Source organism: Leuresthes tenuis, unplaced genomic scaffold, assembly GCF_036924035.1.
Source record: "Leuresthes tenuis unplaced genomic scaffold, fLeuTen1.0.hap1 SCAF_19, whole genome shotgun sequence".
NCBI lineage: Eukaryota > Metazoa > Chordata > Actinopteri > Atheriniformes > Atherinopsidae > Leuresthes > Leuresthes tenuis.
Genome location: NW_027325373.1, coordinates 6772210 through 6786713, shown reverse-complemented (window position 1 = coordinate 6786713; position 14504 = coordinate 6772210). Strand labels below are relative to the sequence as shown.

The following is a 14504-nucleotide window of genomic DNA, read 5'->3' as shown; positions in this document are numbered from 1 at the left end:
TTTCTGTATCCTGATACTTTATTTATGTTACATTTTTTTAGATGAGATTTTCTGACATCACAATTTCTACAGCAGAGGGAAAGTTAATTGTTTATTTCATACCTAAACGCCCATGTCTCTCTCAGCTCTAACAAATAACACAAACTGCTTCAGTCATGAAATAGAGATTTGAGAAAGCTGACATACTTCATACTCATACAAAAAACATATAATGATAAGGAAGTGTCTTCTACTGATTAATGATGCCAGATTTGTGAACATGTGTTTGTTTGTTTGAGATTGAGATTTGAAAAACGGTGTTCCAAACTACATGTACTGTAAGTGGTTGTGATTACACCCTTCCACACTCCTGTTCCCCACCACATCAAAGTCTAATTTATTTGCTATTAAGAATTAAAATGTTGTACAAGAAAATACACTTGCATCCACAGCTAAATAAATTAAAAAGCATATCTACTAAAACATAGCTCAGACACAACTTAATTTAAGCTGAAAAGCAGTGGCATGTATAATGAAAATTTTGATCAAGAATGAATTATGCAATAAAATAATATTTAATTAGCCATAGCTGCTTTGCATTTGATTAATGTGATGCATAGTGCACAGTATTTCATCTTTTTTAAAATGCTTTTTTTACTCATCTGTTTCAAACCTAGCATAGCTGTATATTGTATGGTCTCCAGTGGTTAACTGTCTTCCCCCTCTCTCCTGTTATTTCTCCCCTCTGTAGTTCCCCCTCGGGAGCCCACAGTCACCTGTCGGTCCAACACCTACCCTAAAGGCTTCTACTGCAGCTGGCACCAGCAGCACCCAACGTACATCCCCACGACCTTCGAAGTGAACGTACAGTAAGTCCACTTGTTTTGTGAACAGATGTGTCAGCGGTTTACACTGCTGATGAATGTCAAGTGTGCCGTTAGCTGCAACAGGTGATCTAATATTTCTTACCTGTGCACTTGTTTTTCTTTATCCGTTCTTGCCTCACTCCTCTTACCTTCATCTTTTATGTGACTCTTCAGACATACCCAGCGCTCACTGGATGTTCAGAAAGACACGGTCCACAAGAATCGCTGTCATGTACAGTTTCCAGAAGTTTTTTCCAGCTTCCCCTACATAGTTAAAGTGACAGCGAACAACGCCTTGGGGGAAGCTTTCACCACTGTCTCCTTTGAAGAGTCCAGTATAGGTAATATATTTGTTGTGTCATGTTTCTTATTTTGTGTTTTCTCCATTCCATTCTTGTTTTCTCTGCCTTTTTTCAATCGTTTCTGAAATCAGGTGGAGTGTAAGGTGGGCACAAAATGAATTACAGCTCCAACTAATTGCTGCTGGTGCCACATGTACACAGAGAAAGCATTGATCTTTTCCCACTAGGTTTTGCTTGAAATTGAATGGTTTAATTTATGCTGGGAGCTCAAGAGGTTCAAAGGGAACACAATGACATTTTGAAAATCTCATAAACATTTTCTTCGATCTGCAGAATGTGAGTGTGTTTCATTGAAGTTTAGCAGCACTACTCTGTTCAAAGTCTCTCTCTTTGCCACACACAGATTGACAGGCATTTGGCAAAGGGGAAAAAAGGACTTAAATGCAGTGTGTCAAAGCAACCCTTTGAGGATGCCAACCCTTGAGAAACATTAATGCATTAGTTTGACCACAGATAACTGATTTCATTCACTTCTGGTCCCCTTTGGAGTTTTGTTGCACACACAGAAATGCTTGGTGCCAGGAAGACAAAGAAAATTGAAAATGGAATGGCCAAATAAATGTCACCCAGCATTTTCTTTACTCACCAGCAGAGTCCATTAGTGAGAAACTTACTGAGTGTACACCAATGTCATAAACAAAGGCACTAGATTATACATAATCCACCAAGCAAGCAATAATTGAGATTTGGGCAGGATGCAACAGTCACAAATCAGTCATAGTCATAGTTTTTCATATTTTCTAATTCAAAATGACAACTGTTGCGTCATCTTATTTTTGTCATATTAAATGCAAAACGTGACGTAAAAGTTGGTTCTTTCATTGACTGATTTCTTTTAATCCATTTTAAAGAAATGAAGGGACATTTTTTTTGTAGCTCCAAAAGACTACATAATAACAGTAAAACTCTTAGAATTTGCCATCAACTCAGACTAAAAAGCAGTGAAGAGGAGAAATTCATTTTATAGGGGGAATGAGGAGCCCTTTGATAGATAAGAGAAGTGCTGCCAGCAGTCTTCAGCTCTGTTGCATTGCTTTGAGCGTAAGATTGGAGTGCATGACGCATAAACACACAGACAGAAACGGACAGTGTCGGTTGAGGGGGTAAGGTATCGAAAAGAGAGAGTGAGGGAGATTGTGTGTGTATACAGAGCCACATAAGGCAGTGACATGCTCTGCCGACCCCTAGATACAGTACTCATGAAAATGCTAATGGTAGCCAGATTAACACCCTTAGCTCAGGAAATATCCATAGTGGAAACAGCAGATTAGCCCACTGGTCTTTTATTTTCTTTTTCTTTTCATGTAACTTTGCACATATTCTTCCTCTGTTTCCTCCTTCCCATCTCTTGTTTGCTCTCTCCCTCTTGTTATCAGCCAAATCCTCTCAAACTAACTACAGCATTGCTTTTGTGAGTGGGTGCCCTGTCTTAATCAAAGAGTGGGGTTCTACAATGTAAATGTATAAGCTACACAATACGGTTTTGTGGAATTGGATCATGGTATGAACAAAAAAAAAAAAAGATTTGTGAGAACTGCTAATACCTCTCGATGCATATAAAGCCGGAAAAGATGACAAAACCTACTCTTCAGAGATTGACCTCCACCAGTCCACTAAGACAGACTGTAAACAAATGGAGGAAATTCAAAACTATCGGTATCCTCGGGAGAGATTGACTGACAAAGATCTTTCTAAGAACAAGGTGTGCACCTACTGTAACTTCTAAACAACTACACCCCTTTCTCACATTAGCTAGTGTCAATTTGTATGTTTTTAATTTTGGGAGATTACCAAAAACTAGCCTCTTTCACATAGTAGACATCAAGCCAGAATCATGAATTCAGCGTCTGACAATGGCGCCTTTGGTTTGAGTAGCAAGTTCCACAATGCCAGCTTGACGTATACAAGTAGACAAGAGTTTTGCCTCAGTTACTCCCTCCATTGCTGGCTCAGGGTTGTGTCAGCAGCAGATGAACTTTGAGCACCGTTCCTCCCTTTATACTTTCACTCATGACACAATGCGCTACTAAGGTGAATCACTCCCGGCTTGAGAAGGCATATGTGATAGTGGCTTATGGTGTACAAAGCAGGCCTACAAGGAGAAAACCACTTCATTTTTATAAGAATAGTTTACTGCCCATTTACAGCTCATTTAAGATAAAAGTAGACAAACCAGAGGACTATTTGAAAAAAATGTTTTTTAGGAAAGATGAGCCAAACTGTTTGGAGAAATTAGAAGCTTTATGTTTGCAGAAAGTAAACTTCATTACAGCATAGGAAACCCATCCCACATGTGAAAGATGGTGGTAACATCCTAATTGCACCTGTTTGTTTTGAATCTGAGCCACAATGGATTACCATACCTGATGGAAAAACAAATCCTGAATTATGTCAGTGACTTAAAAAACAAAAGTGTTAGGACATCTGCCCATGAGCTGAATCTCACAAGCTCGTTTACGATAACTTGGATCTCCTTTCAAGGAAACTAACATCTCAGTACAACCAATCAGAGGTTAAAGAAAAGAAAGGTTTTTATTTCACACACAAACCTGTCAAAGAAAACCTTTGAAAAGGCTTTTTTTTTTATTCCAAAATGAAATCCTCACTGCATCTGTTATTCGCTCCTGCATTGTTAAAAGTCTTTCTTTGCTATTCTAACTTGTAAGTCACATTAATTTCCAGGGACAACCAGGCAGATCGTAAATAAATAAAACAATTTCATGCTTCCTGGTGCACCTCTGAATTCTGAGTGGGAGTAAGATGATTCTCAACTATCCTTGTTCATCCAACCAAAGCTGGATGAAATTAGATGAGATGAGTGTGTTTGTGTGCATGTGTCCACACGTGCATTCCGGTAAAAAGAAAATCTTTGAGAAAAAACCTTTAGCTCATCAAATGATAACTCAAGCCATTGAAGGCCAAAGTGATCAAACAGTGGCTCATCTCGTCAGTGTAAAAGCTTCTAAAGTTAGGGTTTGTTTCTTTAATTACGAGCATTTTTGTCAATTCTGATAGAGTCCCACCAGCTGTCATTCAGCAGTATTATGTGACTCAGTCATTGGAAGTAAAGTGAATCAACTTTAATATAAATCCAGCAGCTTGGTGTAGCTGAAGAAATTTTTAACGTTGCACCTGAAATAATTTATCACCCGAGTTGTTTTCAGTCATGATTTGAAAAGAGCGATCCTATTCAGCTTTGACTTATGGTTACTTTCTGATAGTTTGGAATTTCGGGGAGAATACAGACACAGCTAAAGAATTTTAAATAGATTTGCACAGAACATATTTACATGATTCGTTGTACACTAACAGAATGCTTGTTAGGCACCTTTGACACTCTTGTGATTGCAGTAAACACATTTGGTAATTAGAATTAAAGGCCACTCTCAATAAAGAGGCTTTGATCTGGAACTGTCATTACTGCATCTAATTCGAGTCATTGTTCAGTTTGTACAGCAACATTTTGACACTTGAAACCCTTTAAATGCAAAAATTTTCCTTTGGGTTTTGGATATGAATGAGTTGTTGTGATGTGTTTTTAAATGAATGATTGTAATGGGACATTGTTTCGTTTACTTTTGTTAAGTCATTTTTGAAAGATGTCCAACCAAATCAAAGCCATGACAGTGCATGAACATGCATGAGCAGTTATGATCTCACTCTCTCTCACACATGCACACACCTATGCCTTTATTTTTAACCACTTCTATGTTGCTACATCTTTCAGAATGTATTTCCACATTGAGAAGTTGTTTTTTTATATAATTATATGACTATAATTCTGGTCATATGACACATTCTTGTATAATTCTTTCCATGCTTTCTTTGCATGTTTTTTTCCCCCATAATTTCACAGTGTTTTCTTAAGGTCTGCATTGAGGCCCCAGTCTGTTCTTGTTTCAGTGGGTTTCATTTTCTTCATTCCACAGTTAATCCTTTCTTTCCTTCACCTCTATATGACAAGTAATTCTCGTTGAGAACCCAGGCTCCATCCCAGAGGTCATCAATTGGCTGACGTGTTAATTTTGCTCACACAACAAAAAGCTGATACTATTTATGTTTCAAGTCAGATGAAAACTTTAAATCTTTGAGATGCCACACCCACCCGCGTTTCTCTCTGCTTTTTTTATTTATTTATTTTTAATCTATTTACACAGATTTACTTTGGGAACTTGAGCTAATTGCTTTTCTGGTTGTGTGTGCGCGTTTGTTTTTCTATCCTTTGTTGTGTAATGAGCTTATTAGCAGAGAGATGCCTGTCTGTCATCTTCTCCTGTCTGTATTGGTCTGTGTGCTGCCTGTTTACATGTGATTCTAAATGTGTGGTATGTCTTTTACTCAAAAGGCATTCATGCGTGTGTATGTTATCTGACATTGAGATTAAAACTGTGGCTATCCATTTCCTATTGTACGGCCATGTGTGTATCCGGTTGAGAAAAGGTTTCATGTAGCTGAAGAGGCAGACCAATGTGTTCCCTTGTGGGAATGATCTAACAAAGACAGGGTCATTCAATATGGTCTGAAAAGCTTCAAATTGAATTCTCTTGATATCTCTGTCTTTGTGTCTTTCTTTGTGGACAGGTATTCAGAAACACGTTGTTTGAACATGTCTCTTCATTTGGGAACAGCGGCTTCTCTTCTTCTGCCTTTCTTCAGTTTTCTTTAAACATTATTAAGAACTTTCTTTGTCCAAACTACTTTTTTTTCCTCATTTTCCCCAGAAATAGATGTACTTTCAGAGTAGTAAGATCAACCTTATAGTGACATGTATATACTTGCAAGGCACAGCTTTAAAAAAATGTATAACTCATTGCATTAAAAGATGGGATATCATGACTGTAGACGAGCTTTAAAGACTACTCAACTCAAAAGCATCTATTGTTACACCTTCCCTTTGTGCCCTTTTAATTTTGTACTCTCCACATGTTTCAAACTCCATGCCCCTATTTTACCCCTGTATAGTAGAGGTGTGGTGAAAGTTCACATTTGTGGCACTTTGATATTCACCTTCATCTTTGGATGTAGATGCTCACTGTTACTTGAACAAATTCTTGAACTAAAAGAGGGAAGAACTAAATGATGCTCTATGTTTACAAAAACAAATTAGAGAACTGAGTCCTTACGAGGTTATAAATATTATTTTCTCAAAAAAGATCTTCCTTTTGCAACAGAAGACATTGTACCACTGTTTCCTTCGATTCATGATACCAATAAAAAGTGTTGACTGGATTTATTCACGCCTTGCAGTAAAACCGGACCCCCCTGAACGTGTGACAGCGACCCCGATTCGTTTGAACCCGCGGAGGCTGGAGGTGTCCTGGCGCAGCCCTGCCACCTGGCCTGACATAGATAACTTCCCTCTGAAGTACTTCCTTCGATACCGGCCACTGATCCGAGAGCAGTGGCAGCATGTGAGTACTGCTGTGTGTGTGTGTGTTACATAAAAGCTCAAAAAACCTAGTACGTCGACAGTTAAGCTTGAAGATCAAGACTATCAACAATAAGCAGAGATGAGATGTACGAGATGAAATTATGTCATGTATATTTATTCACATGCATGTCATTGTTTCAACAGAGGACATTTTTATCCTGTCGAAGCCAAAAACATCAAATCTCTTTATATTGTGTGGCTTTCACATGGTTTTTCTTTCTATTCACCTATAGCCTTGAGTTTCTCTTTGTATGATCAGTGGTCTTGTCCAAAGTAAATTAAACAAGGAAACGTGAAGGGGAAAAAAAAATCATTGTCCAAAGAGATGTCTCTGAAAGCATATTTGGTGAAACGATCCAAATTGTGGCTGTTAGTTTGATCCCTGGTCAGGAAGACATAATTGCTCAACTGCTTTGGTGTATGTTACTGTATCTGAGTATTGCTTGTGGGCTCAGCTCTCTATAGGCTTCATATAGTAAAAGCACATGTGTCCACCATAGGATCCCTAGGATGAAAGCTCTGTCTACCAAGGTCTAACATTGCAGTGTTATTATCATGTGCGTCAATGGTTTTGTAAGATATCATTCCAAGAGCTTGGGTTCCCCCCCCCCGTATCCTCTTTTTTCTTGTTTTTTCTTCACAGCATTCCACCTTCAGTTTTTACAATATTTAATTCCAGTTGGTTATTGTGGAGAAGTGTTCTTTTTGTTTTTATTTGATTATTAGCAACCACGTGGCATTGTATTCACTCAGTTTGAGCAGAGCTAATCTTGAAGTGTTAATACAAATGTAAAGATTTGATTCTCCAAGCTCATTTGTGCAGTGTAAATCGACATACTGTTATATTCACTATCAAACTCTATCTCACTATGTGGCTTTTTCACACAGCAGTTGGAATAAAGAAAGTTGTATTAGGGCCTCAACTCTTTGTGGTTCAAAGTGATAATTAAACCAGACACACACTCAGACTTTTCCTTCTCCCCTCACCACTAATCAATCAATATGTGAGGTGAAGCATATAATGAAAGGTGGGAAACCTTAAGTCAATGTTTGGATTGGATAAAGAAACATCATTTGGAAATTGCATAAATACGGTTGATGACAGCTGAACTCTGCTAGGTCTTTCATTCCTGCGGTGTGATTTGAGAAGTCTCTTTGTGGTCATGGGTTTTGATTTCTTAGAAATAAGTGTGGTTTTCTAACACGTATCATCTCTAGAACTGTGTGCACTTCATGGCTGTGATAATGCACAACCATAAAGGGCAGCAGGCGTTGGTTAACAGTGTCGGAGGTGTTGTAAATCACACAGATGGTGTGGAGTCTGACTAATGAGTTAATTATTGGTCTTTGAGTATTGGGTTTATACCGACATAATTCACCTAATTCCTCCATTTACAGTGAGATTTATGCTAGCTATTTCAAGTGCATTCATCTATCAGATTATTTTCATTAGAAATTAGAAGGAAAAAAAAAAAACAAGCAGATAAAAGTTTGTCTTAAGCCTGGTCTGAATCACACCCTGCATTTCCAGGGATTTTTGCTGTAGTCAGGTGTTAACTTCACCTGTTATGTAGTAAACATAGCCCTAAAGGGTGGATTAAGGTATTTGTTTGTTATTCCGGGTCTTCATGTGTTAAACACTTTGACGTCCGCCCACACCCGTGAGGGTCCAAAATGTAATCCAACAAGACTGTTTAGCATCAACAAATATAGTCTTAGCAGTACTGTGAAGGTGTTTAGGTCCTTCTATATGGCATATTTATTTCAGTCACCCGACTAACACAAACTGCACCAAGCAGACAACATAGCAGCTTGTGTGTTGAGTAAAGTTTTCAATCTTAGTTTTAGCTAAAACCATTAATCTCATTTTTCTTCTGGACTAGCCTCTATGAAATAAAAACCGCTTTTTAGAAAGTATTTACTGTATATTACATTGTTTTATCATTAACACGTTTAGCAGTCTGCTCAGTCTGAAGAGCTATGAAGGAACCCAACACACTATTAGCTCATTTAAGGTCATTGGTTGTAGAATCATGTTGCCTGGCAACACTGTGTATTTCTAACAGTTTGTCTCGGTTATTGCAGCTTATGACTGGTTACTGCCCTTAGAGGGGATCAGTGTAATATCTGTCTGCAGTAGGACTCTGTTGTAGGAAACATTTGGATTGAAAACTATCAAGCTGTGACATAAATCATTAGAGTTAATGATGCTGCTAAAATAAGATACATTGCGCACTGGCCTTAATAAGCTTCAATAACTATCGCCTCAGAGGTTAATTGAAGTGGTTTATATTGCTCAGGAATTTACTTTTGATGTGGTTAGACAGCAGAGCAGCTCGAGAATGGCTTTCACATGTAACATTTTGAAATGTGTGTTGAGTCAGAAATGAAAGCTGTGCTGTGATCAGAGTCATCTTTAGAGGAAGCCATCGATCGTCTTGAGGAATGAAGGGATGACGGGCCCAGATACTTAAGAGTGATGGGGATTCAGATTGAAGTTGGGAAATGAGGAAAAGTTTTGAAGTAAAGATGAATGGAGTGCATCGGTGCAGCAGAAGGGGCGTTAATGGATAGCAGACTCTGGTAGATACCATAAAGTTCACATAAATGATATAGACAGTCAGATGCACAGATACATTTGAACGTGAGTCATAGACGAAGGACTGTAGAATCCACAATTGAAAAGACATAACGATAGATAAAGCACACAAGCATGAGACTGCATTACTTTGCTTATGGAAGCTGACAGCACAATAGAGTGTTGGTGAGAGTAGGACAGAAAACAAAAGAGGAGCTGCCATATGGGGAGCAGCGTGTTCAGATATATGGCGAAGTGTTGGTACCAGAAAGTTAACCGAATCAAAGTACGAGAGACATGAAGGAAAAGAAAGCCTAAGTGGTTGCTTTGAGAGTGAAGTTCTCTAAGCCATCAGTGACAAAAAGACTTGTTCAAGTTCAAGGAAGATATGAACTTTGAGGGAAGAAACAAACAGAAGAATTGCTTTAAAAAAATCACTCCTCAAAAAATGAGGATTAACATAGAGGAAAAGAAACAGGTAGAGTTTCACCCATAAGCACTTAACATATCTGAAGATACCAAAACTGTAAAACTGACAGAATGGTCCTTTCATTGAGTCGCTAGTTATTTGTGAACTGATGTAATCCAGTACAATGACAATATAAGAGGTTGTGATATGAATAGTAAAATTACTCCTCCGCTAAAAACAAATCATCCATGAATAACCATTGATGAGTTCAGTGCTACATTATTCAAATGTCAGGTGTTAGAATATCCAAACATCAACAAAAATCCAGCTGGATGACAGTATTTAGCTTTTTTTAATTATTATTCTCCATGGTTTGTGATGGAAACACAGAAACCACTCTAAATGTGAGCGCCGGTCTCAAGAGAAAGGTATTTCCACATTTACTGTTTAAACACCTTTAGATATTTCAATATCACTTAACAATGTTTGGTCCGATAGGTAACACCCCCAAGAGGACGTTGAAACATGACACCTTTCCTCGTACGTACCATAGCCATATATACAGTATATGCCTTACATGTTTGCAGACATCAATACATCATAATTATTTAGTCATCTTATTTCTGACATGCATCATTGCACCAAAAAAGTGTCCAGTTCACCATCATTGCTCTCCAGGAATTCACTTTCTGTCTGCCATACCTTGACAACTTCTTTCTTTAGTCAATATGCATGGAAATAGTTGGTGTTTGATAGTTAAACTCAAGAGAATAATCAAAATTTGTCATATCCTCTTTATAAAGACTTTTTCTTTTTTCTTTTAGGCCGAGAGTCAAACATGTAAAGATGAGGTGCTCCACTTTATACCAACACATGTCATCAGAACAATAGAAATACTTTAAGAAAAACTATGGAATATATCTGTATATCTGTAAATTATCTGTGACTTGTTTTTCCCATGGACGTTTGTTGCTTTGGTCTCTCATGGAGATGTGAACTCAAACTGGCAGCAATTAAAATAATGCTCCAGTAGCTGTGATAAAAACAATTTCAAATTGTTTAATATTCTCCTGTATGTGTGTAAATGTATCTGCTATGGTATAATTGCCCTTTGGAGGTGACACTTCACTCCCATTTACTGAAAACACACACGGCCATGCATGGAAGCAGATATATATAGTCAGATCTACATACACTCTTAAAGACCAGTGTGTGTAAAAATAAACACATTATTCACATGCACTCTCTTGTTCTTATCATTACCAAGACTAATATGCATACAAAATTCCATCCGCTCTTACACACTGGTGGATGCGTGCACAGGTAAAACACGCTATACACTTATCAGTAGTATTGATAACGGGCATCCAAAACACAGAAAAACAGCACACAATGTAAAAATCTTTGCCACTACCAAGTCTGAAAGGCTGCCAGGAGAAGTCTTAGAGAAAACAGTTTGTGTGGGTGTATATTTCAAACAACACACACCTACACACAAACTGTATATATGTATGCAAATGATGCTCATAACGCTATGATTAAAATGCTCATGATGTCAGACACAAATACTCAGAGAAGCGGAGGAACACAATAAGTGGAGCCGCCAGAGCAGAGAAAAGAGGCGGTCTTAAAATTCTTCTTCCTTTAATCTGTGTCCGCTTGACCAACGCAGCTTAACCTTCCATTCATTTATTTATTCCACATATTTTCTCCTTTGTCCTTCTGTCCGACATCTCCCATCCTCCCTCTTCTATCCCTCACCCTCATTCTCCCCCCACTTCACTTTCTTCATCTGCCTCTATCATTTTTGCCCTCTGTTTTTATTCCTCCTTTGCCCTCCTCTTTGCTCCTCACTTCTATTCCTCTAAAATATTGCCACAAACTTTGCCATCTGTCTTCTTCTATCACCAACACACTGGCTTCCTCTGTCCATCCACTCATCCATGTAATAATGGTCTGCACATGTTTGCCAAAAGTCACTCTTATCGTACGAGCACTTAGATGAATCAATAGGGAGCCAGGAGCTGTGTGTACTTGTGTTATTTGCTGTGGGGACATAAATCTGTTTACAAAGACATGTTTGTGGACTTGTCCTCCTTTAAACCACAAAATAAAAAAATAAATAAAAAAAACGAGTCCTTGTAATGGAAAATGTTTAATCTTTGGTGAAGGGTTAAGCAAATTGTGGTTAGGATTAGGGCAGTCTTAGGGGCTAAGGCAAATCTCTAGAAAATTAATGAATTAATTGTCATAATGTCCTCCAAAATATGATAGAGATAAACTCTGTGTCTGGATTCCCATACACTGCCTTGTGAAAGCGTTTCATCTATGTTTTTGTCTTTCAACAGGGAATTAGAATAACTTTTAACTCATTTGACTTCAACTTTGTGAAACATTGTTTGATCAAACAAACAATGAATGAAATAAAAAAAGTACTGAAAGCTTGCATAAATATTCAACCCTCCAAAATCAATACTTTGTAGAGCCTCCATGCAGCAATTGCAGCTACAAGTCTCTCTGAGTATGTCTAAGAGTTTGGCACATCCATCCACAATGTTTGCCCACTCCTCAAGACAGATCAGCTCTTTCAAGCAGGATAGATTCTGTCGGTGTATAGCAATCTTAAGTCATACCACAGATTCTCAAATTTATGTCTGGGCTCTGACAACGCTGCTCCAAGACTTTAATGCTTCCCTTTAAAACCCTTGAGTGTTGTTTTAGCAGTATGCCAGGGGTCATTATCTTGATAAAAGAGGCACGTCCATAATAGTCTAAATTCCCTGGAAGACTGAATCCAGTTTTTGTCAAGAAACTGCCCGTATTTGCCACTGTCTTTTATTTCTTCAATTCTAATCAACTTCCCAGACCCTGCTGATGAAAAACATCCCCACAGTATGATACTGCCACCACCGTGTAGTTGCATGGCTGATTAGAGACTACCAATGACCAGATACTTTTGACAAACTGTATACTTGTTTTAACTTGTTTCCTTCTTCCAGCAATGTTTTTTCTGTTCAGTGTTTCATATAAATATAAATCAGTTTTCATCTTTGGTGTAAATGCCAGCAGTCCACCAAGACACGGTTCATCACACCTGTTCATAAAAACACATATAGAAATATATCAAGGCACAAAAATATATTTAAAAAATTCTGTAATCCAAGCATCAACATTCCATTAAATTTAGATACTAAAAGAAAATGTTTCAAATATCAACATACAAAAGAAATACATATAGAAAAAGCAGCTAATCAAACCTTATATGGGAGCTCTTTGAGGTGTGGTCCATCTTTTCTTTTTCATTTTTTTTCACCAATTCATAAAGCCTATCTTGGTGGAGTGTGCAGCTTTAAATGGATCTGCATACAGACACGCCAGTCTCTGCTGAGGAGCTTAGCAGCCACTTTAGGGTCACCTTAGGCCTGTTGTTACCTCTGGTGAATGCCCATCTTGCCTGGTCTGAGAGTTTTGGTGAACTAATCTTTATTGGCCAGTTTGTTGTGGTGCATTTCTCTTTCCATTTTCTGATAATAGATTTGATAGTGCTCTGAGGAATATTCAAAATATTTTTAGATTTTCTTGAAGCCTAACCCTGAGATATTTGAGATACTTTTTATTTCACTTGACCAATTTGGACTATTATGTGTTGGTCCATTACATAAAATCCATTTGAATCACAGGCTGGAATGCAGCAAAACAGGAAAAATTAATGTCATCACACCAAAAATTTGAAAGTGAGGGACTGGAAAGTGTAGTGGTATGATTTCTGCCTTTGATGTGGGAGACCAGGGTTCAAATCCCCTGCATGAAAGGTACTACCTCCAGTAGGGGTCCTTAGGCAAGACCCCCTTACTCCATCTGCCTACATGTAAGTCACTTTGGATAAAAGCACCTGCCAAATGTATAAACATAAGTGAACAAAGACAAGGCACAGACTGACACTGAATAAAAGGTTACTCAACTCTACCTTACTTACACCATGGAAGCTGAACAGTGTCTCTGATTATATCCACCTTTCTTTTGTTTCCATCTTTTCCCCACATATTCTCCTCATGGTCCTGTGAAATCCCACTTCTTTGTTTCCTTTTTACCTTCCTATCCCACTCTATCAGGAGCTACCGCTTTCCCCTCTCTCAGCAATCCACTGTTTTACCATCGCCCACTCATTCATCCATCCGTGCATCCTTCCACCCATGCATTAAGCCACCTGTCTAACCATCCATCCCTCAAGCCATCCATTTATGGGAGCACATGATAAATGTTTAGACCTTGTTTGGGGAAAACATCCCATCTAAAGGACACTGCCACAGACAGATCATTTATCAAGCCCCATCGTTCGAACACACAAACAGACTAAAGAAACACACACGCAGCAGATTCAGTGCTGTCACAGTTGAAAGTCATCATCATTAAGCTCTGCCATCAAAATACATTACCGTTGGATTGAATCTTTTACATTTTTACATTTACACAAAATACAAAATATGGTCAAATCTGCATGTCGGTCAAAAAACAAATTGAATTATACACCTACATAGTTTTTAAAAGGCAATTCGTAATAAAATCAAATAAAAAAAAAATTGTATATAAATGGAAGATGTAAAGAGAAATGGATAAGTAAAATGGGGAAAAAACAGAAGACAGAGGGCCAGCAATTTGCTCTTTTAGTTAAACACGATGTACATTTACATAACACCAGTAAAAACTACCTATAGTCTTAATCTGACCAGATCAAGCTTCTCAAAACCAGACCAACAAACCCTGATACTGTGGTTATTATATCCTTCTGCAGGTATGCCCTCAGTTAGACTCAACTGATCCTAGGTGCTCTGTCCATGCTGCACAGTTCCATCTTTTTTTTTTTTCTTAAAAAAAGGGT

The 14504-nt window shown here is 38.1% G+C and overlaps 2 protein-coding genes across 2 annotated transcripts in view; one reads left to right on the top strand and one right to left on the bottom strand.

The window, feature by feature from the left end:
• The window catches only part of cntfr (ciliary neurotrophic factor receptor), a 198264-nt gene that overhangs the window by 165816 nt on the left and 17944 nt on the right, over nt 1–14504 (top strand). Inside the window, exons 5-7 of the mRNA XM_072372441.1 lie at nt 731–848; nt 1020–1186; nt 6455–6618. Coding sequence (XP_072228542.1) covers nt 731–848; nt 1020–1186; nt 6455–6618 — 449 coding nt within the window. The remainder of the gene's footprint in view (nt 1–730; nt 849–1019; nt 1187–6454; nt 6619–14504) is intronic.
• The window catches only part of rassf6 (Ras association domain family member 6), a 101400-nt gene continuing 94995 nt past the window's right edge, over nt 8100–14504 (bottom strand). Inside the window, exon 12 of the mRNA XM_072372444.1 lies at nt 8100–8114. The gene's annotated coding sequence lies outside the window, so the exon portion shown is untranslated. The remainder of the gene's footprint in view (nt 8115–14504) is intronic.